The 24,341-nt window shown below is 35.1% G+C and overlaps 1 protein-coding gene and 1 non-coding gene across 2 annotated transcripts in view; both read right to left on the bottom strand.

Annotated features, from left to right (window-relative positions):
- Positions 1–5,054: 5,054 nt before the first annotated feature.
- Positions 5,055–24,341, bottom strand: part of LOC18421920 (CA-responsive protein) — a 33,516-nt gene continuing 14,229 nt past the window's right edge. Inside the window, exons 2-6 of the mRNA XM_006826718.4 lie at positions 6,443–6,495; positions 6,195–6,288; positions 5,999–6,097; positions 5,648–5,778; positions 5,055–5,561 (exon numbers count right to left, since the gene is read on the bottom strand). Coding sequence (XP_006826781.1) covers positions 5,525–5,561; positions 5,648–5,778; positions 5,999–6,097; positions 6,195–6,288; positions 6,443–6,495 — 414 coding nt within the window. The 3' untranslated portion in view covers positions 5,055–5,524. The remainder of the gene's footprint in view (positions 5,562–5,647; positions 5,779–5,998; positions 6,098–6,194; positions 6,289–6,442; positions 6,496–24,341) is intronic.
- LOC148781976 (small nucleolar RNA snoR99) lies at positions 7,282–7,382 on the bottom strand. Its single transcript, XR_016056731.1, has one exon. It is a non-coding gene; the product is annotated as a small nucleolar RNA snoR99 (small nucleolar RNA).

Below are 24,341 nucleotides of genomic sequence, written 5' to 3'. Positions count from 1 at the left end.
TAGCTGGTTCTATGACTGAACAGGCAGCATGTTTTGCCAAAAATACAGTCCCACATGTAATTTGTATATTTTTCATTTTTCTAATTTTTTAACTTTTTATTCACCAGTTCAATCAGTTGGATCGCCAATCTGGACCTCCAACTCGGACTAGTTTTCAAGAGGGGCGATCCAAGTGAACTAACCATGTTTTGAAACATTGATTTATAGCTTTAGATCTTGTGAAAATAAAGCCATGAAGAAAATGTTGATTTTCCCTTATTTTGGAAATTTATAGATACCCCTAAAAATGACCTTGTAAACATTTTACCCCATAATACTTTTATCATATTTTTAACCCAATAATTGTTTTTTCTTGCTTTTACCCCCTAATAAAGAAGTAAATCTTCTAGAGACTAAACTACCTTTCTCCTTTCTCTCTTTCTCTCTCTCTCCACCCACCATTTCTTTCACTCTCTACTAGCCCTCTCTCTCTTACCCACCTCTCTCTCTCTAGACTCGGCTTTTGTGTTTGACCATCTTATGGGACGTCTAAAGCCAAGTCTAGAGAGAGAGAGGGGCGGGTAGATAGAGAGAGGGGGCATGTAGAGAGAAAAAGATAGATGGCAGGTAGAGAAAGAGAGAGAGGAGGGTAGAGAGACAGATGGAGGTTGGATAGAGAGAGAAAGAGAGAGAGCGAGTAGAGACAGTGAGAAAGAGAAAGATAAAGAGGGAAATGGTAGTCAAGTCTTTAAAATATTTAGTTTTTGATTGTGGGGTTAAAATAAGAAAAAATAGTGGCCGAGTTAAGAGTGCGATACTAAAAGTATTGGGAAATTTATTGGGAGAAAATGGAATTTTGGATGCCTATCAACTGCTCATTTTTCTGTTCTCATTAATAGTAGTCCGAAAGGCTTTTTCAGGGTTTCTAGGGGCTTGAGACAGGGTGACCCACTATCACCTTTTCTCTTTACATTGTATACGAAGTGCTTTAGTAAAATGATTTGCAATATTGTATCTTGTGGGTATTTTTCTGGATTTAAAGTATCTTAGAATGGCCTTCCAGTTACTCACCTACAATATGCTGACGACATACTTCTCTTTTGTGATGCTGATAGGGAGCAATTTGATAAGATTGAGATATTCTTGATTTGTTGTGAGGTGTTAATGAAGCTGAAAGTTAATTTTGAAAAAACGGCAATGATTGGGGTGAATTGTGATGAGGCTAGTTAGAGATCTAGCATTGAGATTTGGTTGTAGAGTGGACAAATTTCCTTTCCAATATTTGGGCCTACCAATCTCCAATGGGCACCTACCCATTGCTGTGTGGGACAGTGTCATACAAAGGGTGCAAGTTAAGCTAGACCTTTGGAAGCCTAAGTACTTATCTTTGGGGGGCAAAGTCACCTTGTTAAATTCATGCTTAGCAAATCTCACTATTTACCAAATATCCCTTCTGCGAATGCCAAGGGCAGTGACTAGGCATATTGAATGTATGATGCGCAACTTTCTATTGGGCTCATTTGGAGAGGAAAGAAAATACCACTTTATTCGGTGGGATAAGGTTTGCACACCGAAGAGAGAGGGAGGCCTAGGGGTAAGAAGATTGCCGCTTATGAACGTTGAACTATTATGTAAGTGGTGGTGGCGGAGTCTCACTTGCAAAGAGCAGCTTTGGTATAAAGTGCTGCTATCAAAGTACGAAGTGGATGGATTTGGGATGTGGTTAAAAAGAGGAGAGGGAAGGGAGAGCACCTCCCCTCTTTGGAAAGATATCTATGCCCTCTAACAGATTTTAGATCGCAATGTTCGATGGCTGCCTGGTTCAGGATCCACGGTTTCCTTTTGGCATCACAAATGACTGAGTAATGGACCTTAAAAGAAAGTCTATCCCCTCTTGTTAGATAAGGTTAATATTCCCCAGGCTACGGTGGCAGACTTGTTGGAAGTTAGAATCAACAAGGCTACTGGAATATCACTTTCCCTTATGACAGACTTCAGAGTTATCTCTTTCTTTCGTTTCTTAATCTGCTACAAGACCTTGATCAAACTTTCATTAGGCAGCATGCTGATGATGAAGTGGTATGGGAATTGAAAATGATAGTGAGTTCTCTGTTAAGTCGGTCTATAGATTACTTTTCTTTGACATAGTGCACTGGTCTCTTCCGAAGATAAAACAAATATGGAATTGGCCTATTTCACATAAAGTGCAGGTCTTTCTTTGGTTGGCTACCTAAGATAAACTCCTAACTGTTGACAATCTGATTAAAAGAAGGAAGTTCATTACTAATGTTTGCTTGATGTCCAAGGAAGATAGTGAAAGTGGGGCATACCTTTTTATCCATTGTTCGTTTATATCCAAAATCTGGTGGTCATGCTTGCAATTGTTGGGGATGAACCTAACCTTATCGCAACATGTGTTGGATTGATCACTCAATTGGAGGTGCCTTTACCTAAAATTGGGAACTCTTTCTGGAAGATCGTTCATGCTTTCGTTCTATGGGAAGTATGGTTGGAGAGAAATCGAATAACCTTTGAAAGGAAAGCCTATTGTTTTGACAGGGTATTAAATAATATTAAAATCTCCCTTTGGTCATGGCTAGCTGTCATCAAAGAAGGCAAGGGTTTATCCAAGGTTGATGTTTTTATTAATCTCTCTAACCTTTTTCAGTTCGATGTGCCTAAAGTTAGACCTTGTACTAGATGGAAGCCACCTGATCCAAGAGTGCGTAAGCTGAATTTTGATGGAAGCTTGCTGAGCAATCTAGGTCTAGCTGGCTACAGTGGTACAATACGTGATTGCCAAAGAAATATCTTAATTGCATATGCTGGCCCGTGTGGAATCACTACGGCAAATCAGGTAGAACTTCTTACGATTTTTCATGGCTTGAAAATTCTAGTGGCCAGAAATATAGTGGCATGTGTTATCATTGAAGGGATTCGATGAATGTGATTAAATGGTGTTTGAAAGAGCAACGCTTTTCTTGGCAACTTAAATCCATTGGGCATCAGATCTTTCAGCTGCTGTCCTCTTTGACCTTATCCGTAGCTCATGTGTATATGGAAGCCAATGACTTAACGGACTCTTTAGCTAAAAGGGGTACTTCTCTTACTGCGCTGGTGATTGTTGATGATGTATCTGCTATATTGTATCCTGCTTTGATATCAATAAATATTGAACTTCGTCAAAAAAAAAGGAAAATGTATACAAAATTCATTTTGGGTCTCAACATAATTTTTCCCTTATTTTTAAACTCGCAATATTTTTTGCTCTTTAAGATAATGAAGTTCTAAAATATAAGGAAAAAGTTTATGCAACCTTATAATGTAGAACTACGGATGTGCCTCAAAAATCCATCGGAAAAGGTATTTTTAATGTTGAAAAACCCTTTGATTGATCATCTCGACATCGAGATGTATGAACATGAAAAATAAAAAGATTTTAAATCTTAGAAATAGTGCATTTTACAACATATCATCTACACCGTCCATTTTCAAGATTTTCATATGTTTATAGATCTACTTGATTTTAACTATTTTAAAATTTAAATTTTTATATTTAGATATAAAAATAGATATTGAGAGAATCCTAAGAACATTTTACACCAAAATTATATACCATGATAAAATTTGAAGGTGCACCTTACCTATACAGCTATAGATGCATCCGTATGCCAGCTGCACCCAAAATATAAAGTTTGAAAGGCGAAAGCTTATGCTCTCCCATGAGAGGATATCATAAATTCACTCCCTCACGTAAAACCCTATCCAGGAGCATTTTTAGGACTCCAAAATTTGGATGCAACTACTCAACTTAGCAATCAACCAAAAATGAAAAATCTAAGCCCAGAAAAAGTAACTTCTTAAGATTGAACAAAAGATTGTCCATGTTTTGGATGCAGTCAGGGAGATTTTTTTTTTTAAAGCATTCATGTTTATATTTTTAGAAGTGTGGGTAAAACATGTTTGTATTGTTCGTTTGATGAGTATTATAAATCACTGTTAAGGCGAAAAAACATTTTGTTTATATCCAAAATCCATCTCTAGCAATCATCCATCGTAATCTGATGTGAATAGTAGTTACAGATGTGCAATACCTTAGCAATTAGCCCAACAGAAAATAAACACAACCTTGAAGTTAAAGCCTGTGACTTAGAAGTTTTAACATTCACTTGTCCTAACTTATTCAATATTAATTGCATGGTTTAATATTTTATTTATTCACATAGGATTTTATGATCGGAAAAGGATTTAGTTACTGTGAACATAATTTACTAAAAATGCAAACAGTTTTCCACTCAGGTTACTTGGGAGCATGATATGTTGGTAGGGCTTATGACTAAGAAGGGGCTATTTTTGAGCTGCCTAAATGCGAATGCCCAACAGCTCCATTGAAGTATAGAATTGTTTGGAAATTAAGTGAATAGGTTTTCTTTGAGGGTGAGGTTTCTATAAGGAGTCAACCTTACGTGCACCTAAAAACTCTCATTAAAAAATGTATTTTGGTGCCAAAACCCTTATCATGGTTTAAAAATCTATTTTTTGCCCCTATAATGAAATTGAAACCTTAAAAAATAGTACAAATCTAACATATCTATGAGTACTAAAAAATATTGAAAATGGATGGTCTAGATAATGTGTTTCAAGCTGTATTATTTTTGGAGCTTGAAATTCAATTTTCCTTTTATATCCATATGCATCAAAATGAAGATGATTAACTGGAGAATTTTCGAGTGACAACAACTTTTTATGATGGGGTTTTTAGATGCACCTTACTTCTATAGTATAATGTTAACACCTTATATGAACTTTTACCTTCCTTTAATTTTCCACAGTTATGAGCATTTGGTGGTGTACTCTTAATAAATGAGAAATTAGTTCAGGTCACCAGAAAATGGGAGTTCAATCGAATGGCTCCTCTCTCTCTCTCTAAAAGGTAGTTTTGGGTTCCAATGGGATAAAGACTTCTTAATTATTTCCAATTTTTCGAGAGTTTATTCAACATTTTCATGAATCTCTCTCTCTCTCATACACAAACACACACACTATTGCACCCCTAGGGGTTCGTATCATCAACATTGCCAAAACAAACGCCACAAGGAATTGCATCTATTGAGGAATTCTTTCAATATTCTTTAAGAAAGGACTATATTTTTGTGAAGTTCAGGCATCAGCTCTCACTTTTGGGATTAACTACACTAAGATTGGTACAACAAAACAAGAACAACAGCCCTAAACATGGCAGGGAAACTCGAGACCATTTAGGTAAGTAAGAAGAGCAAAACAAGTACAACAGCTCTACAGATGGCAGGGGAACTCTCAAGATTTAGATAAGTAAGAAGAAATGCCTCAACCCACCATAAAAGAAGCCAGCATAAGAGGCCATGAGAGAGAGATAGATTAAATTGTATGTCCAAAGCAGAGGGGACCTCAAAACAGACCCAAAAGGAGCACCTGCAGTGCAAAACACCTCCAATGGTCTACTCGATTTATGATGATGATGGTCCATACTGCTTTCAGGGAAAATCGCAGAATGAGCATCAGCGTCTCAAGTTGTGCATGACCTCAGCTTGCCGTTCCTTTGCCTATGAGAGAGAAGCATAGTACAAGGCTGTTAACATATGTAAACCAAAAACTTAATGGAAGGTCCCATCGTCTTTCAAAAGTTTACCAGAATGAATCCTTCTTCTCTTGAGCCAGTAAGTCCTCGAATGATATGTCATCATCACCAACATCTGGGATTGGTCGCAACTGCTGAGAATTGGACTTCATCTCGAGAAGAGAATTGCGGATCTCAAGCATCTTTGGAGGAGAGAGAGAGAGAGAGAGAGAGAGAGAGAGAGAGAGAATTTGTGAGTTCATAGACAACTAAATAACTTGTGAGCCTTCTGATAAACGGGAAGGGATAAGAGAGAAGAAGTACTTGATAGATGCAAATCATAAGTAATTATATTGATGTTATTAATGAGAATGACTATGTCAGAGAAAGAGAGAGCAGGCACATATGTACTCCAGTTCTTACCTTCTGATAAGCAGGGGAACATTTCAGCTGCTCTTGAAGCAGATTATAGACTGCAGTATCCTCTGCTAATCTCTTCTGCTCAATATCTAACCTATTTATCTGCAGACACTTATTAACTGCATGCTTCAGACAGATTCCACATGGATGCTTCATGAAACATGCAAATAAAATGTTATAGTATGTAAGAAGACCAGACCTGCATACAAAGGCGATCAAATGACGATTTATCCGCCTTTGCTGACATTAACTTTGCCATGGCTAATCTTTGCTTTCTTCTGACAACCTCTGATCTGTATAATCAAACATCACAGACACACAAGTCATATGCATTTCTTTTCTGTTTGTTTTTCCTTTGATGAACGAGTTACATGCAACTTAGAGGAAGACCAAATCCCATTACAGTGAAGATGGAAATGGCAAACAAGGAGAAAATGAAGAACATACTTTTGTTGCAGTGCAGTCTTTGCGTCAAGTAGACAATTAACAAAGTTACCAACCTGCAAAGGTATTGAGAAAAAACCTCACATTAAAGCTTGCCACATAAATCGAAGCAAGACAAACTTAAAGCAGAGACCATTATAATCAGAGACAATTAGTATCCCTTTGATTTCCAGCTAAACTGTGAACAACTTGTAACTTGACCAATTTATAATTTTTCTACATTTTATTATAACGCCTTAGGCCCAAAAATGCTGACCAGACCACTTGGACAAAACCACTTGGAGTGGTTTGGTCTCTCTCTCTCTCTCTCTCTCTCTCTCTCTCTCACACACACACACACACACACACACACACACCCTCGACCACCATCACACCACATAAGTCAGAACAATCAAACACCCTTCTCTCAACAAACCACAATTATCAAGTTGCATGTGGTTCAACCAGTACTTGGAACTTGAACATCAAATTGTGAAATTTGACAATGAAATGGACCCTTAGTCTTAATAATAAAACTTTTGCATCCAAACAAAAGACTCATGAATAGTAAAACTTCAACATCCACATAGACAAAAATTATGATTAATGATCATATAACCAAATATGCATCTGAGTTCACAATAATAAAGAGATTCTCTTTCAATAAATTTATAAATTATGGAGACCTACATCCCACCAAATAACACAAACTAATTAACTTCTACAAAGTAACATCTGCACATTGTCATGCAAAACTTTACCTTAGAAAAAGGTTTTAACACAAGCTTAGCAGCTATTTTGTTTTTTCTTCTTTTTTCTCTTTTATTTGTGAAAGGTAAAAAAAGAACGTTAAGCATTAATAAGCATAGCCCATCTTGAATTAGACAAAAAGGAAAAACTTCCCTAAGAATGTGAAGTTGATGGGAACGATTAAATATCAGGGACGAGTTCAGCCCTGAGGCACAAATATATAAAGCCAAAGGGGCAAACGTCCAGTCCAGCTTGAGAAGTAATGCAATAAATGTCCATACTAAGTAGTGCAATAGAATCAGCTAGTTAGGATCCATAATGAAATTTAAGATTCGTAGTTGTTTATGATACTCCGGTATGGCTAGTCCAAGCCGGTCATGCCAGTCTCAAGCCAAGACAAGAAAGGAGGAGGGTTGTATTGGCCAGTCCAAGCCGGTCATGCCAGTCTCAAGCCAAGACAAGAAAGGAGGAGAGTTGTATTGGCTAGTCCAAGCCGGTCATGCCAGTCTCAAGCCAAGACAAGAAAGGAGGAGAGTTGTATTAGGCTGGGAGCCAGTGTAAAACGTTTCCACATGTTTTCATGAATCCTGATCCTATGATTAGCCGATCCCAAATAGTTGAGATAAGACTTAGATGATGACGAGTTGTTTATGATACAATTTTTTTCTCAAGCAAGAGAAGTATGTCAAAAATACCATTGTAAGTTACATATTTAAGTTTTAACATAAATACAAACAGGTAATCATCATCATTATCATAGCCTTTTCTTAATTAATTGGGGTCGGCTACACGAATCTTGGTCCGCCATTCCGCTCTATCAAAAATACCATTGTAAGTTACATACTTAAGTTTTAACATAAATACAAACAGGTAATCATCATCATTATCATAGCCTTTTCCCAATTAATTGGGGCCAACTACACGAATCCTGGTCCGCCATACCGCTCTATTAAAGGCCATGCCCTCAACGAGGCCATAAGTCCCCATATCTTTTCAGACTACTTCTAACCACGTCCTTTTGGGCCTACCCCTTGCCCTTTTCAGTTCTATTTGAACTAACTCGCACCTCCTAATAGGTGTTGTACCTGTTTAACACCACACATAGCCAGCCCACCTAAGTCTACTCTCTCTCATCTTATGGCCTATTAGTGTCACACCTAAATTCTCTCGAATTGATTCATTTCGAATTCTATCCCTTCTTGTCTTGCCACTCATCCATCTCAGCATCCTCATCTCTGCTACACGCATTCTATGTGTATATTGTTTTTTGTCCGCCCAACATTCAGCCCCATAGAGCAAAGTTGGTCTCACAGTTGTCCTATAAAACTTACCCTTCAACTTCATTGGTATGCGATGAACACATAAAATTTCAGTTGCACATCTCCACTTCGCCCACCCAACTCTAATTCTGTGTGCAACATCTTCTTCAATCTCTTCTTCAATCTCTCTATTTTCCTGGATTATCGACCCAAGATATCGAAAGTGTGGTCTTTTTTGTATTTCCTAGTCTTCAAACTTAACTACTTCCTTGTCTCTACTCATATTATTACTAAACTTGCATTCTATATTTTGTCTTAGTCCGGCTAATTTTAAAACCTTTGGATTCTAGAGCATCCCTCCAAAGTTCTAACTTTGAGTTGATGCCGTTTCGGGTCTCATTGATCATAACTATGTCATCTGTGAACAATATGCACCACGGTACCTCCTCCTGTAGGTGCCTAATTAAGCATCCATAACTAAGACAAAGGTATGGGCTCAATGATGACCCTTGATGTAGACATATTGTCACTGAAAACTCACTCATCTCTCCACTAGTTGTTCGTACATTAGTTAGCGCTCTATTGTACATATCTCTCAACAAGTCGATGAAGTGTCTGGAGACTCCTTTCTTGTTCAACAACCAGCAAATCAAATCTCATGGAACACTATCATAAAATTTCTCTAGATCAATAAAGACTATGTGGAGGTCTTTTCCTTTCGGCCTAAACTTCTCGATCAGTTGCCTAAGTAGGAAAATAACCTCAGTTGTTGACCTTCCTGGCATAAAACCAAATTGGATTTTAGATACACTTGTTTCATACCTTAGCCGTTGTTCAATCACTCTCTCCCAGAGCTTCATAGGATGGTTCATAAAGTTGATCCCTTGATATTTCACACAATTATGTATGTCTCTTTTGTTCTTGTAAATAGGTACCACAATATTTTTCCTCCATTCATCTGGCATTTCCTTTGTTCTCAATACCTTGTTGAATAGCTTCGTCAGCCAGTCAATACCAATCTCCCCCATGCACTTCCGAACCTCGATCGGGATACCATCTGGTCCTAAAGCCTTTCCTATCCATCCTTTTCGAAGCTTCGTTCACTTCTGACATCCTAATCCTACAGATGTATCTATGACCGATGCCCTCATTTGTACCAACAGTTCTTTCTAGTGCTATTTTCCCATTTTGTTCATCATTTAATAATTTGTGAAAATAAACTCTCCACCTTTCATTGACCTCGTCATCGTTTTCCAAAATCCTTTGATCCTCATTTTTAATGCCTTTAATAAGGTTTAGATCCCTACACTTTTTATCTCTTATTTTTGGTAATTTGAAGACATCTTTTTCTCATTCTCTTATTCCTAGTTTATTATATAGATTATCATATACCTTAAGTTTAGCTTTATTTACTATTTGTTTAGCGTTTTTCTTAGCATTTTTATATTTTTTTAAGTTTTGATTGTTTCTATTACACTGCCAAGTTTTATAACATGATCATTTTTCGCCAATGACCTTCTGAACCGCATCGCTATACCACCAAGTTTCCTTATCAGAGTTTCTTATCCATTTAGATTCTCCTATTTTCTTGATACAATCAGCATTCTCATTCCATACTACATTGACATCATAGTCAGAGATTTTCATTTTCCTTCAACTAATTTATCCCTAAATTTTCTCATTTTTTAAATTCCACCACCTAGTTCTTGAACATCCATTACTTTCACCCTTTCTCTTACATGTCTTTATGCAGACATCCATAACCACGAACCTATGTTGGGTAGTCAAACTCTTTCCCGGGATAACCTTGCAGTCTTTAGATGATCGTCAATCTACCTTCTTAACTAGGAAGAGGTCTATCTGGCTTTTATGTGATCTACTTTTAAAGGTTATTAATGTTCATCTCACTTTTTAAAGTAAGTGTTTACTATTGCTAGGTTGTAGGCCATAACAAAATCTTAAATAGTCTCACCCATCTCATTTCTTTCCCCAAACCCTTATCCCTCATGTACCCCTCATATCCTCTACTATCCTTCCCTACATGACCATTTAAGTCCCCTCTTAAAAAGGTCCTCTCTCCATTTGGTATGTCTTGGACTATTCCAGCTATGTCCACCCAAAATTGTCTCTTAATTCTATCATCTAATCCTCCTTGTGGTGCATAAGTACTAATTAACTATCTCTTTCCCTAATATAAATATAATTAATAAGAGCTTATCACCTATTCTTTTAACATTAACTACTTTATCTTTTAAATCTTTGTCTACTATTAATGTCTACGTCATTTCTATTACTATCGTTTCTTGTATACCAAAGTTTATACCCATATATTTTTGTAGCTTTTTCTCCTTTCCATTTAGTTTCACATAGACGGACTATGTTTACTCTCCTTCATCTCATGGTATCCACTAACTCCATGCTCTTACCTGTAAGTGTTCTTATATTCCATGTGGCTAAACGAATCCTATTCTCTTAGACAAGCGTCTTTATCCGTGCTCGTCCAGGATGTCGTAGGAACCCTTACCTATTTTTCACCGCAACGGGGCGGCGCTGCGGCATGTCGCTTTTGGGGAACGCCCGAGCTAACCCTTGCGCATTTCTCACTGTACTCAGGGTCTGGTACAGTGCATCGCTTCTGAGGAACAAAATAAAAACAAGTCATAATTTCTAAATATAAAAAATTAAATGGTCTACAACATCGAAATAATAGCACCATCATCGGAGCTTTATCCTGACTATTTCGAGTCGGCTAATATTGTTCCGCCATTCTGCTGTATCAAGGATCATATCCTCAGTCATACCATAAGTCATCATATCTTTTCTCGCTACTTCCATCCATGTCTTCTGCCTTTTGGAGCCTTCCACTTGAACATATTTTTGTATATACTGTTTATCTCAAGACCCTATCCAGACTTGACCCGGCTTGGCCCGGTGGGTCTGTTCTATGTTCGATTCACTTGGACCTAACCAAAGTCCAGGTTGACCAGGACCCGACCCGAACCATTCCAAGCCCTAGGCACCCTTTAGCAGAAGATGGATGGTAAGTGAATGTACAAGTGTGTATAACCTATAATGCAGTGGCTCTTCTATATGCTTAGAGGACGGGCCAATACTAATATAAGATACTGCTAGGATACTTGTAAATGGAAATCACATAAACATACAAAATATCAAAAGGATTAAATATAATACGATGCGTATCGCTATGGTAAATATGTAATTGTATTGGATGAATATATCTATGAACGATACGAGCTATAAAACAAATATTTAATGATGAGAAAATATAAGATCCTCATATCCATGTTGGTGTCCGGCATTTTGACAAATGTCACGTCCTATCCCTATTCATTTTGTTCGTATCCACACACCTTTATCTGGGTATATTAGCATGAAAGTTCCCAACAAGCCCCGAAAAGGCGTACATACAAACCACAATAACAAAAAAATACGAGAATAATATATAGGAAATGGGGTTTGTCCCACTTTCATCCAAGGAAATTTTGATATAAGAGATCTTTGAACTTTTGCCCACTCTAAGTGGGGAAATAAACATAAACCTCCCAATCATAGGCTATTTTCAGCCCATTGGTGGTAATATTACCAAGTCAATGCCTAGGCAGCCTTCCAGGTGGCATGCATTTGATTTTAGAACATCAACAAAAATAAAGTTTTTTTATTGGGATGAAAGAGAGACATGACTCATCAGGAACATATGATTTCAAATAGATATACTGAAATACGTACTTCGAGTAGAATCACCCAATATATATATATATATATATATATATATATATATATATATATATATATATATAGAGAGAGAGAGAGAGAGAGAGAGAGAGAGAGAGAAAGAGTGTCACCCATTTCAACTACAAAGGGCATAAGAATATAAAATATACAAGACTAAATGAGTGAAACTACAATGCGCATCATATCATATCTACAAAGGTTAAGCATTAAAAAAAAAGGTCCTTTATGCGTTGGTGGACGCACTCCTACATTTGTGTCCCTCAAGGCATCAAACATCCATCTTACGGTAAATGTAAAGTGGTGTGGTGGTCCTTCAAAAGAAATAAAAACCAACGGCTGAAAATTTTCTTCAAAAGATATCATTTTTATATTTTTTTTTTTTTTTGAAGTCTCAAGATTTCATTTTTAGCTTTTAAAATTTATCTATTTTCACATATTAATGATCTCCATGTTGGAGATTTTATATTTCTAAAAAACTAAGTCCAAAATCAACCTCAAAAGTAGTTCATAAATATGGGATGCATATTTATATATGAATGCTAGGACTCGTAGAAACCGTGTCCTTAAAAAAATTATGTTATTGTTTGTCAATAATTTATCAGTACAATGGTTCGACATAAAAACATATTATGCGTATATAATACTAAGTTATTCCAAAAAACAACCTAATGCCAAAGTTAGGTAGATACATGCAAGACTTATGGTACACCACATGTTTGGGGTAGTTCGAACCCCCTCAAATACCACCATAATCTTTTAAATGCATGTCCCTTGTCCCTTTCTTTCATTTATGTTACTAATGTCAGTTTTCTAAAAGAACCACATTTGACGGGGTTCGATTGCGAGATCTCTTCGGAGAGACCTGCAAGAGCTAGCCAACGTGCCATTTCATGCACCGCTTAAATAAGAGCAGTCATTTTACCGAAGAGTGATTTCATGTTATCATGCCATTATAATATAATGGAACCACGCTTCTAAAAAACCATGTTTATAGAATTTGTATGATCCAAAAAATTGCACACACCCTCTCTATATCCCAATGATCAATCCCCAAAAAAGTAAAATTGAATTTGCATCCTTGATATGGTCAAAATGAGTCGCCTCCAACAATGAATCTACACCATCCATTTGGTGAATTTCAAGACTGAGGCCGTTACGAACTCAAAATCAGTTTTTTCTGTTTACCATTGTTTATCTAATGATAGTAAAGGCATCTAAAAATTTTGGAAAGGGAAAAATTCTTTCTAAGATCTAGATCTAAGCATCTTCCAAAAATGGACAACCTATGTTATTTGGGCTAAAAAAGCACTTTTTAGGATGTGTTTTCAATTTTTCTTTTTAAATTGTTCATTAGAATGAAAAGGGTGTATGTTGAAAAATTGGGGGGCCCTAGCCTAATTTTTAACGTTGTTTCATTATATTACTATACAATCGTTTTATGAAATCATTCCTATATTTTATATATCGTATCTTCTTTTTTTTAATTTATGTGATGAGTATGTTAGTTTTTCAAACAGAAATGCATGTGACGGGGTTCAATGCCCAGACCCTTGGAAAAGATCCGCAAGAGTTAACCAATGTACCATTTCAGGCATTCTGTAAAAATTTGGTAAGTTATTTTATATGAAAAAGTATATAAAGAGACTATTTACTTTTTATACAAGGAGGTCACAATCACTCTTGACCCTTCGATTTCAAATTGGGTGGTAAGAGTGTCATTCAAAAACCTCAAAGTTAAAAAAAAAATAAAAAATTCTTAAACTTTCGTAACCAAGCCAAGCCATCCAATTGACATCTAATGAGTAGGAGAGACAGTGATCTCCTTGTAAAACAGATAACTGGTCTCATTGTATACAATCCCATATTATATATAGTATCTTTTCTTCTTCTTTTTTTCTTAAAAAGGCAAGACTTGGGCGAGTACTCAAACTCGCCGTAGTAACGTGTCTCGGCCAAGGGGCGAGTCCCAATACTTTGTTCCTAATTATATCAGGACATCATAATACTACCAAAGAAATGGAAGAGAGAGAGAGAGAGAGAGAGAGAGAGAGTCCATCAAAAACATGCCACAAAAAATTAAAAGAGAAAGAGGACCTATTTGGAGCAATATAGCACTTGGAAGGGGTTTCATTCGAAGGGAGGATCTAGCTGAATCAACATAATTTTTTTTTTTTTTTATAGAAAGTTTAATTTTAGTAGTAACTATAATCAACACATAATTTGCAAAAGCATTTCCAAGACTTATAGATTACTCGTTATAATGAGTGTCAGATGGCCACTAACATCAGTGCATCCGGCAAATGTTTGTGGTACCCAACAAGTGAGACCTATAATAAAAGAGGCATAGAAAACAAATATAATATATTAAAGAATATAATTTTTTAATTGAATATATTAAATGACATAGTTATGACACATAATTATTACAACTTTTATTTAATCTTTCTTTTATTCATACCAGCTAGAACACTTACATGTGTCCAAAAATAACACTTTATTTATAAAATATAGCGTAATACAACCTAGGATCTTCCCTCTCACAGCATTATAATTTTTTACAACCATACAAAAATACAATGTATAAAGAATCAAGAAACATAGAAGAATTATAATTACCAAATACCTTGCTTCAGGTTACCCCCACGGACTTCATATACCCCACACCGGGTCTCCTCCACTAATGACACACGGGATCTCGGTTTAGCCTTGTCTCATAACTCAAGAAGCCTAGGCAAAACCTCTTGAGAGCATGACATAGGATAGGTATTTGATCAAGGCTCAACACATAAGCAAATCTCAATGCGCATAAGCTAGGGTGTAGCCCCTTTTAGCTTTGGGCATGCCCCCCTCAGGGTTCTACCTTTTAGAGTTTGACCCTAAGCTAAGTTGAGAGAGAGAAAGAGATAGAGATGGGCATGTCTGCCCTAGGGTTTAGAGAGTGAGAGAGAGAGAGGTTAATCATAAGGTGTAGAGAAAAGAACCCCCATAGAGAGTATTTATAACATAGAGGCTGGGGTTTGGGTTTTTCCATCATGTTCTTTTGAGAAAAAGGTTAACAACATTAAAATAATAAAAAATTTTATAAATCTTCTTTTTTTGGAGTTGGAGGAGATCTGAAATGTTCTTTTGAATAAAACAGATGTGTGATCAGATCTGAGGGTGTAATCAGATCTCAACCATAGTAGATGTCTCAACAAAGATCAAATATGGAGCAATCTGGACTCCAAATTATCATTGTTAAATTTGAAGGCACAAATTATTTTTGAATGGGCTAGGTTAGTTAGATTGTCACTAGATGGAGAGAAAAATTGGGATATATTGAAGCAAAAGTGCAAAAACCACATCTCAAGGATCCTAAATATGGAGATTGGGAGGTTGATGATATGGAAATTAAGAATTGGTGATTGCATTTTATGCAGCCTAATTTGAGTCGAACTTTTATGAACTGCAATACCTCTAAGGAAATTTGGAATGCAGTTTCTGAGGATTATTCCCAAAAGAAAAAGATTGCAAGGATTTATGAATTGGAGCAACAAATTAGTAGTTTTAAACAAGGGGACTTGTCAGTAGGAGATTATTATGCTCGTCTTTGTGGTTTCTAAGATGAAATGAGCCATCATTCGCCCATATAGTGTTCACTCTGAGCAAAGGAACAAAGAGAGAGTTTAGAACAATGAAAATTTTTCGATCTTTTGATAGGGGATATGGCGAATATGAATCAAATAGGGCATATGTTCTACGTAGTGAGACTTCACCATCACTTGGAACTGTCTTCTCTCTTCTTCAATGTGAGAAAACTCACGGCATATTAATAACAGTGCCTACAAACAAACTAAAAATATCTATTCTACTCTCAAGTTCAAGTAGCAATCAAGATGGGGGACGTTTCGGGAGTCGAGGTGGAGCCTGTGGTGGTGAACATGGTCATGAAAACCCCACATTTGATGAGAAGGACAAGTTGAAGTGCACCAACTGTGGGATGACTCGACACACAAGGAATACGTGCCGGTATCTGATTAGATGCCTTAGACGTAACTTTTCTCAAGCAAAACTAGCAACAATTAGTGAAGGTGCTGCTCCTATTATGCGTGGGCAGCAAGATGCTACTTCCTTTGATCTTGATTTTAACCATTTTTTGAGTTTAAAATTTTCTAATTAGATATGAAAATAAACTTAAAGATAACCCCAAAAAAATTTTACAACAAAATTACATGTTAGGATAAAATTTGGAGGTGCGCCTTAATTGGATTGTTTAAGGTTTCAACCTTATAGAAATTGCACCCTTAAAATAATCATATTCCTTTCTCCCTCATACACTCTGATGGTCCTCCTCCAGTTCCCTTTGTGCTTGGCTTCCGTTTTGTTATATTTCTGGATGATTGTTCTAGATCAACAACTATTTATATAATGAAACGAAAAGATGGAAGTTGCTAATCTATTTCAAGTTATCACAAAATGGCTAAAACTCAATACGATGCACAAATTAAAGTCTTACATTCTGAAAATAGCGGTAAGTATGTATCAAACCAACTCAAAGATTATCTTATTGGTCAAGGGATTGGGTTATAAACAATGCGTCCATACACACCTCAACAAAATGGAATTGCTAAGGAAAAATAGGGCATTGTAGGAAGTCACCCAAGCTCGCTTGCCAGGAATGAAATTCTCCAAAATTTTCTGGTTTGAAGAAGTTCTTGATGCTATCTTTTACATTGCATTCTTTATTTCCTAAAATGTTTGAGCCTTTGCGTCAAGTGTAATTTCAATGCGATATTTGTAAGTTATCAAAAACATTGTAGAACATCAAGTTCCAATCAGCATTAATTAAAATAAGGGAAAAGTTTATATAAGGTTGCAACCTTAAAATGTAGAATCACAGATGCACCTAAAAAATCTACTGGAAAGGTTGTTTTAATGTTGAAAAACCCTCTAATTGAACATCTCGACATCGAGATGTATGAATATTAAAAAACTTTTTTTTTGAGTCGTACATCTTGCAACACATAATCTAGACCGCCCATTTTCAAGATTTTCATATGTTTAGAGATCTACTTGATTTTAACCATTTTTGGAGTTTAAAATTTTCTAATTAGATATGAAAATAAACTTTAAGATAATCCCAAAAAAATTTTACAACAAAATTACATGTTAGGATAAAATTTGGAGGTGCGCCTTAATTGGATTGTTTAAGGTTTCAACCTTATAGAAATTGCACCCTTAAAATAATCATATTCCTTTCTCCCTCATACACTCTGATGGTCCTCTTCCAGTTCCCTTTGTGCTTGGCTTCCGTTTTGTTATATTTCTGGATGATTGTTCTAGATCAACAACTATTTATATAATGAAACGAAAAGATGGAAGTTGCTAATCTATTTCAAGTTATCACAAAATGGCTAAAACTCAATACGATGCACAAATTAAGAGCTTACATTCTGAAAATAGCGGAAAGTATGTATCAAACCAACTCAAAGATTATCTTATTGGTCAAGGGATTGGGTTATAAACAATGCGTCCATACACACCTCAACAAAATGGAATTGCTAAGGAAAAATAGGGCATTGTAGGAAGTCACCCAAGCTCGCTTGCCAGGAATGAACTTCTCCAAAATTTTCTGGTTTGAAGAAGTTCTTGATGCTATCTTTTACATTGCATTCTTTATTTCCTAAAATGTTTGAGCCTTTGCGTCAAGTGTAATTTCAATGCGATATTTGTAAGTTATCAAAAACATTGTAGAACATCAAGTTCCAATCAGAATTAATTAAAATAAGGGAAAAGTTTATATAAGGTTGCAACCTTAAAATGTAGAATCACAGATGCACCTAAAAAATCTATTGGAAAGGTTGTTTTAATGTTGAAAAACCCTCTAATTGAACATCTCGACATCGAGATGTATGAATAATAAAAAACTTTTTTTTTGAGTCGTACATCTTGCAACACATAATCTAGACCGCCCATTTTCAAGATTTTCATATGTTTAGAGATCTACTTGATTTTAACCATTTTTGGAGTTTAAAATTTTCTAATTAGATATGAAAATAAACTTTAAGATAATCCCAAAAAAAATTTACAACAAAATTACATGTTAGGATAAAATTTGGAGGTGCGCCTTAATTGGATTGTTTAAGGTTTCAACCTTATAGAAATTGCACCCTTAAAATAATCATATTCCTTTCTCCCTCATACACTCTGATGGTCCTCCTCCAGTTCCCTTTGTGCTTGGCTTCCGTTTTGTTATATTTCTGGATGATTGTTCTAGATCAACAACTATTTATATAATGAAACGAAAAGATGGAAGTTGTTAATCTATTTCAAGTTATCACAAAATGGCTAAAACTCAATACGATGCACAAACTAAAGTCTTACATTCTGAAAATAGCGGTAAGTATGTATCAAACCAACTCAAAGATTATCTTATTGGTCAAGGGATTGGGTTATAAACAATGCGTCCATACGCACCTCAACAAAATGGAATTGCTAAGGAAAAATAGGGCATTGTAGGAAGTCACCCAAGCTCGCTTGCCAGGAATGAAATTCTCCAAAATTTTCTGGTTTGAAGAAGTTCTTGATGCTATCTTTTACATTGCATTCTTTATTTCCTAAAATGTTTGAGCCTTTGCGTCAAGTGTAATTTCAATGCGATATTTGTAAGTTATCAAAAACATTGTAGAACATCAAGTTCCAATCAGCATTAATTAAAATAAGGGAAAAGTTTATATAAGGTTGCTACCTTAAAATGTAGAATCACAGATGCACCTAAAAAATCTAATGGAAAGGTTGTTTTAATGTTGAAAAACCCTCTAATTGAACATCTCGACATCGAGATGTATGAATATTAAAAAACTTTTTTTTTGAGTCGTACATCTTGCAACACATAATCTAGACCGCCCATTTTCAAGATTTTCATATGTTTAGACATCTACTTGATTTTAACCATTTTTGGAGTTTAAAATTTTCTAATTAGATATGAAAATAAACTTTAAGATAATCCCAAAAAAATTTTACAACAAAATTACATGTTAGGATAAAATTTGGAGGTGCGCCTTAATTGGATTGTTTAAGGTTTCAACCTTATAGAAATTGCACCCTTAAAATAATCATATTCCTTTCTCCCTCATACACTCTGATGGTTATCTTCCAGTTCCCTTTGTGCTTGGCTTCCGTTTTGTTATATTTCTGGATGATTGTTCTAGATCAACAACTATTTATATAATGAAACGAAAAGATGGAAGTTGCTAATCTATTTCAAGTTATCACAAAATGGCTAAAACTCAATACGATGCACAAATTAAAGTCTTACATTCTGAAAATAGCGGTAAGTATGTATCAAACCAACTCAAAGATTATCTTATTGGTCAAGGGATTGGGTTATAAACAATGCGTCCATACACACCTCAACAAAATGGAATTGCTAAGGAAAAATAGGGCATTGTAGGAAGTCACCCAAGCTCGCTTGCCAGGAATGAAATTCTCAAAAATTTTCTGGTTTGAAGAAGTTCTTGATGCTATCTTTTACATTGCATTCTTTATTTCCTAAAATGTTTGAGCCTTTGCGTCAAGTGTAATTTCAATGCGATATTTGTAAGTTATCAAAAACATTGTAGAACATCAAGTTCCAATCAGCATTAATTAAAATAAGGGAAAGTTTATATAAGGTTGCTACCTTAAAATGTAGAATCACAGATGCACCTAAAAAATCTACTGGAAAGGTTGTTTTAATGTTGAAAAACCCTTTAATTGAACATCTCGACATCGAGATGTATGAATATTAAAAAACTTTTTTTTTGAGTCGTACATCTTGCAACACATAATCTAGACCGCCCATTTTCAAGATTTTCATATGTTTAGAGATCTACTTGATTTTAACCATTTTTGGAGTTTAAAATTTTCTAATTAGATATAAAAATAAACTTTAAGATAACCCCAAAAAAATTTTACAACAAAATTACATGTTAGGATAAAATTTGGAGGTGCGCCTTAATTGGATTGTTTAAGGTTTCAACCTTATAGAAATTGCACCCTTAAAAAAATCATATTCCTTTCTCCCTCATACACTCTGATGGTCCTCTTCCAGTTCCCTTTGTGCTTGGCTTCCGTTTTGTTATATTTCTGGATGATTGTTCTAGATCAACAACTATTTATATAATGAAACGAAAAGATGGAAGTTGCTAATCTATTTCAAGTTATCACAAAATGGCTAAAACTCAATACGATGCACAAATTAAAGTCTTACATTCTGAAAATAGCGGTAAGTATGTATCAAACCAACTCAAAGATTATCTTATTGGTCAAGGGATTGGGTTATAAACAATGCGTCCATACACACCTCAACAAAATGGAATTGCTAAGGAAAAATAGGGCATTGTAGGAAGTCACCCAAGCTCGCTTGCCAGGAATGAAATTCTCCAAAATTTTCTGGTTTGAAGAAGTTCTTGATGCTATCTTTTACATTGCATTCTTTATTTCCTAAAATGTTTGAGCCTTTGCATCAAGTGTAATTTCAATGCGATATTTGTAAGTTATCAAAAACATTGTAGAACATCAAGTTCCAATCAGCATTAATTAAAATAAGGGAAAAGTTTATATAAGGTTGCTACCTTAAAATGTAGAATCACATATGCACCTAAAAAATCTACTGGAAAGGTTGTTTTAATGTTGAAAAACCCTCTAATTGAACATCTCGACATCGAGATGTATGAATATTAAAAAACTTTTTTTTTGAGTCGTACATCTTGCAACACATAATCTAGACCGCCCATTTTCAAGATTTTCATATGTTTAGAGATCTACTTGATTTTAACCATTTTTGGAGTTTAAAATTAATTAATTAGATATGAAAATAAACTTTAAGATAATCCCAAAAAAATTTTACAACAAAATTACATGTTAGGATAAAATTTGGAGGTGCGCCTTAATTGGATTGTTTAAGGTTTCAACCTTATAGAAATTGCACCCTTAAAATAATCATATTCCTTTCTCCCTCATACACTCTGATGGTCCTCTTCCCGTTCCCTTTGTGCTTGGCTTCCGTTTTGTTATATTTCTGGATGATTATTCTAGATCAACAACTATTTATATAATGAAACGAAAAGATGGAAGTTGCTAATCTATTTCAAGTTATCACAAAATGGCTAAAACTCAATACGATGCACAAATTAAGAGCTTACATTCTGAAAATAGCGGTAAGTATGTATCAAACCAACTCAAAGATTATCTTATTGGTCAAGGGATTGGGTTATAAACAATGCGTCCATACACACCTCAACAAAATGGAATTGCTAAGGAAAAATAGGGCATTGTAGGAAGTCACCCAAGCTCGCTTGCCAGGAATGAACTTCTCCAAAATTTTCTGGTTTGAAGAAGTTCTTGATGCTATCTTTTACATTGCATTCTTTATTTCCTAAAATGTTTGAGCCTTTGCGTCAAGTGTAATTTCAATGCGATATTTGTAAGTTATCAAAAACATTGTAGAACATCAAGTTCCAATCAGAATTAATTAAAATAAGGGAAAAGTTTATATAAGGTTGCAACCTTAAAATGTAGAATCACAGATGCACCTAAAAAATCTATTGGAAAGGTTGTTTTAATGTTGAAAAACCCTCTAATTGAACATCTCGACATCGAGATGTATGAATAATAAAAAACTTTTTTTTTGAGTCGTACATCTTGCAACACATAATCTAGACCGCCCATTTTCAAGATTTTCATATGTTTAGAGATCTACTTGATTTTAACCATTTTTGGAGTTTAAAATTTTCTAATTAGATATGAAAATTAACTTTAAGATAATCCCAAAAAAAATTTACAACAAAATTACATGTTAGGATAAAATTTGGAGGTGCGCCTTAATTGGATTGTTTAAGGTTTCAACCTTATAGAAATTGCACCCTTAAAATAATCATATTCCTTTCTCCCTCATACACTCTGATGGTCCTCCTCCAGTTCCCTTTGTGCTTGGCTTCCGTTTTGTTATATTTCTGGATGATTGTTCTAGATCAACAACTATTTATATAATGAAACGAAAAGATGGAAGTTGCTAATCTATTTCAAGTTATCACAAAATGGCTAAAACTCAATACGATGCACAAACTAAAGTCTTACATTCTGAAAATAGCGGTAAGTATGTATCAAACCAACTCAAAGATTATCTTATTGGTCAAGGGATTGGGTTATAAACAATGCGTCCATACACACCTCAACAAAATGGAATTGCTAAGGAAAAATAGGGCATTGTAGGAAGTCACCCAAGCTCGCTTGCCAGGAATGAAATTCTCCAAAATTTTCTGGTTTGAAGAAGTTCTTGATGCTATCTTTTACATTGCATTCTTTATTTCCTAAAATGTTTGAGCCTTTGCGTCAAGTGTAATTTCAATGCGATATTTGTAAGTTATCAAAAACATTGTAGAACATCAAGTTCCAATCAGCATTAATTAAAATAAGGGAAAAGTTTATATAAGGTTGCTACCTTAAAATGTAGAATCACAGATGCACCTAAAAAATCTACTGGAAAGGTTGTTTTAATGTTGAAAAACCCTCTAATTGAACATCTCGACATCGAGATGTATGAATATTAAAAAACTTTTTTTTTGAGTCGTACATCTTGCAACACATAATCTAGACCGCCCATTTTCAAGATTTTCATATGTTTAGACATCTACTTGATTTTAACCATTTTTGGAGTTTAAAATTTTCTAATTAGATATGAAAATAAACTTTAAGATAATCCCAAAATAATTTTACAACAAAATTACATGTTAGGATAAAATTTGGAGGTGCGCCTTAATTGGATTGTTTAAGGTTTCAACCTTATAGAAATTGCACCCTTAAAATAATCATATTCCTTTCTCCCTCATACACTCTGATGGTCCTCTTCCAGTTCCCTTTGTGCTTGGCTTCCGTTTTGTTATATTTCTGGATGATTGTTCTAGATCAACAACTATTTATATAATGAAACGAAAAGATGGAAGTTGCTAATCTATTTCAAGTTATCACAAAATGGCTAAAACTCAATACGATGCACAAATTAAAGTCTTACATTCTGAAAATAGCGGTAAGTATGTATCAAACCAACTCAAAGATTATCTTATTGGTCAAGGGATTGGGTTATAAACAATGCGTCCATACACACCTCAACAAAATGGAATTGCTAAGGAAAAATAGGGCATTGTAGGAAGTCACCCAAGCTCGCTTGCCAGGAATGAAATTCTATAAAATTTTCTGGTTTGAAGAAGTTCTTGATGCTATCTTTTACATTGCATTCTTTATTTCCTAAAATGTTTGAGCCTTTGCGTCAAGTGTAATTTCAATGCGATATTTGTAAGTTATCAAAAACATTGTAGAACATCAAGTTCCAATCAGCATTAATTAAAATAAGGGAAAGTTTATATAAGGTTGCTACCTTAAAATGTAGAATCACAGATGCACCTAAAAAATCTACTGGAAAGGTTGTTTTAATGTTGAAAAACCCTCTAATTGAACATCTCGACATCGAGATGTATGAATATTAAAAAACTTTTTTTTTGAGTCGTACATCTTGCAACACATAATCTAGACCGCCCATTTTCAAGATTTTCATATGTTTAGAGATCTACTTGATTTTAACCATTTTTGGAGTTTAAAATTTTCTAATTAGATATGAAAATAAACTTTAAGATAACCCCAAAAAAATTTTACAACAAAATTACATGTTAGGATAAAATTTGGAGGTGCGCCTTAATTGGATTGTTTAAGGTTTCAACCTTATAGAAATTGCACCCTTAAAAAAATCATATTCCTTTCTCCCTCATACACTCTGATGGTCCTCTTCCAGTTCCCTTTGTGCTTGGCTTCCGTTTTGTTATATTTCTGGATGATTGTTCTAGATCAACAACTATTTATATAATGAAACGAAAAGATGGAAGTTGCTAATCTATTTCAAGTTATCACAAAATGGCTAAAACTCAATACGATGCACAAATTAAAGTCTTACATTCTGAAAATAGCGGTAAGTATGTATCAAACCAACTCAAAGATTATCTTATTGGTCAAGGGATTGGGTTATAAACAATGCGTCCATACACACCTCAACAAAATGGAATTGCTAAGGAAAAATAGGGCATTGTAGGAAGTCACCCAAGCTCGCTTGCCAGGAATGAAATTCTCCAAAATTTTCTGGTTTGAAGAAG

This window comes from Amborella trichopoda, chromosome 5 (assembly GCF_054954075.1).
Source record: "Amborella trichopoda isolate Santa Cruz 75 chromosome 5, AtrichopodaSantaCruz75HAP2 v2.0, whole genome shotgun sequence".
Taxonomy (NCBI): domain Eukaryota; kingdom Viridiplantae; phylum Streptophyta; class Magnoliopsida; order Amborellales; family Amborellaceae; genus Amborella; species Amborella trichopoda.
Note: the sequence above shows the minus strand (reverse complement) of the source record. Positions and strands in the feature narration are given on the sequence as shown.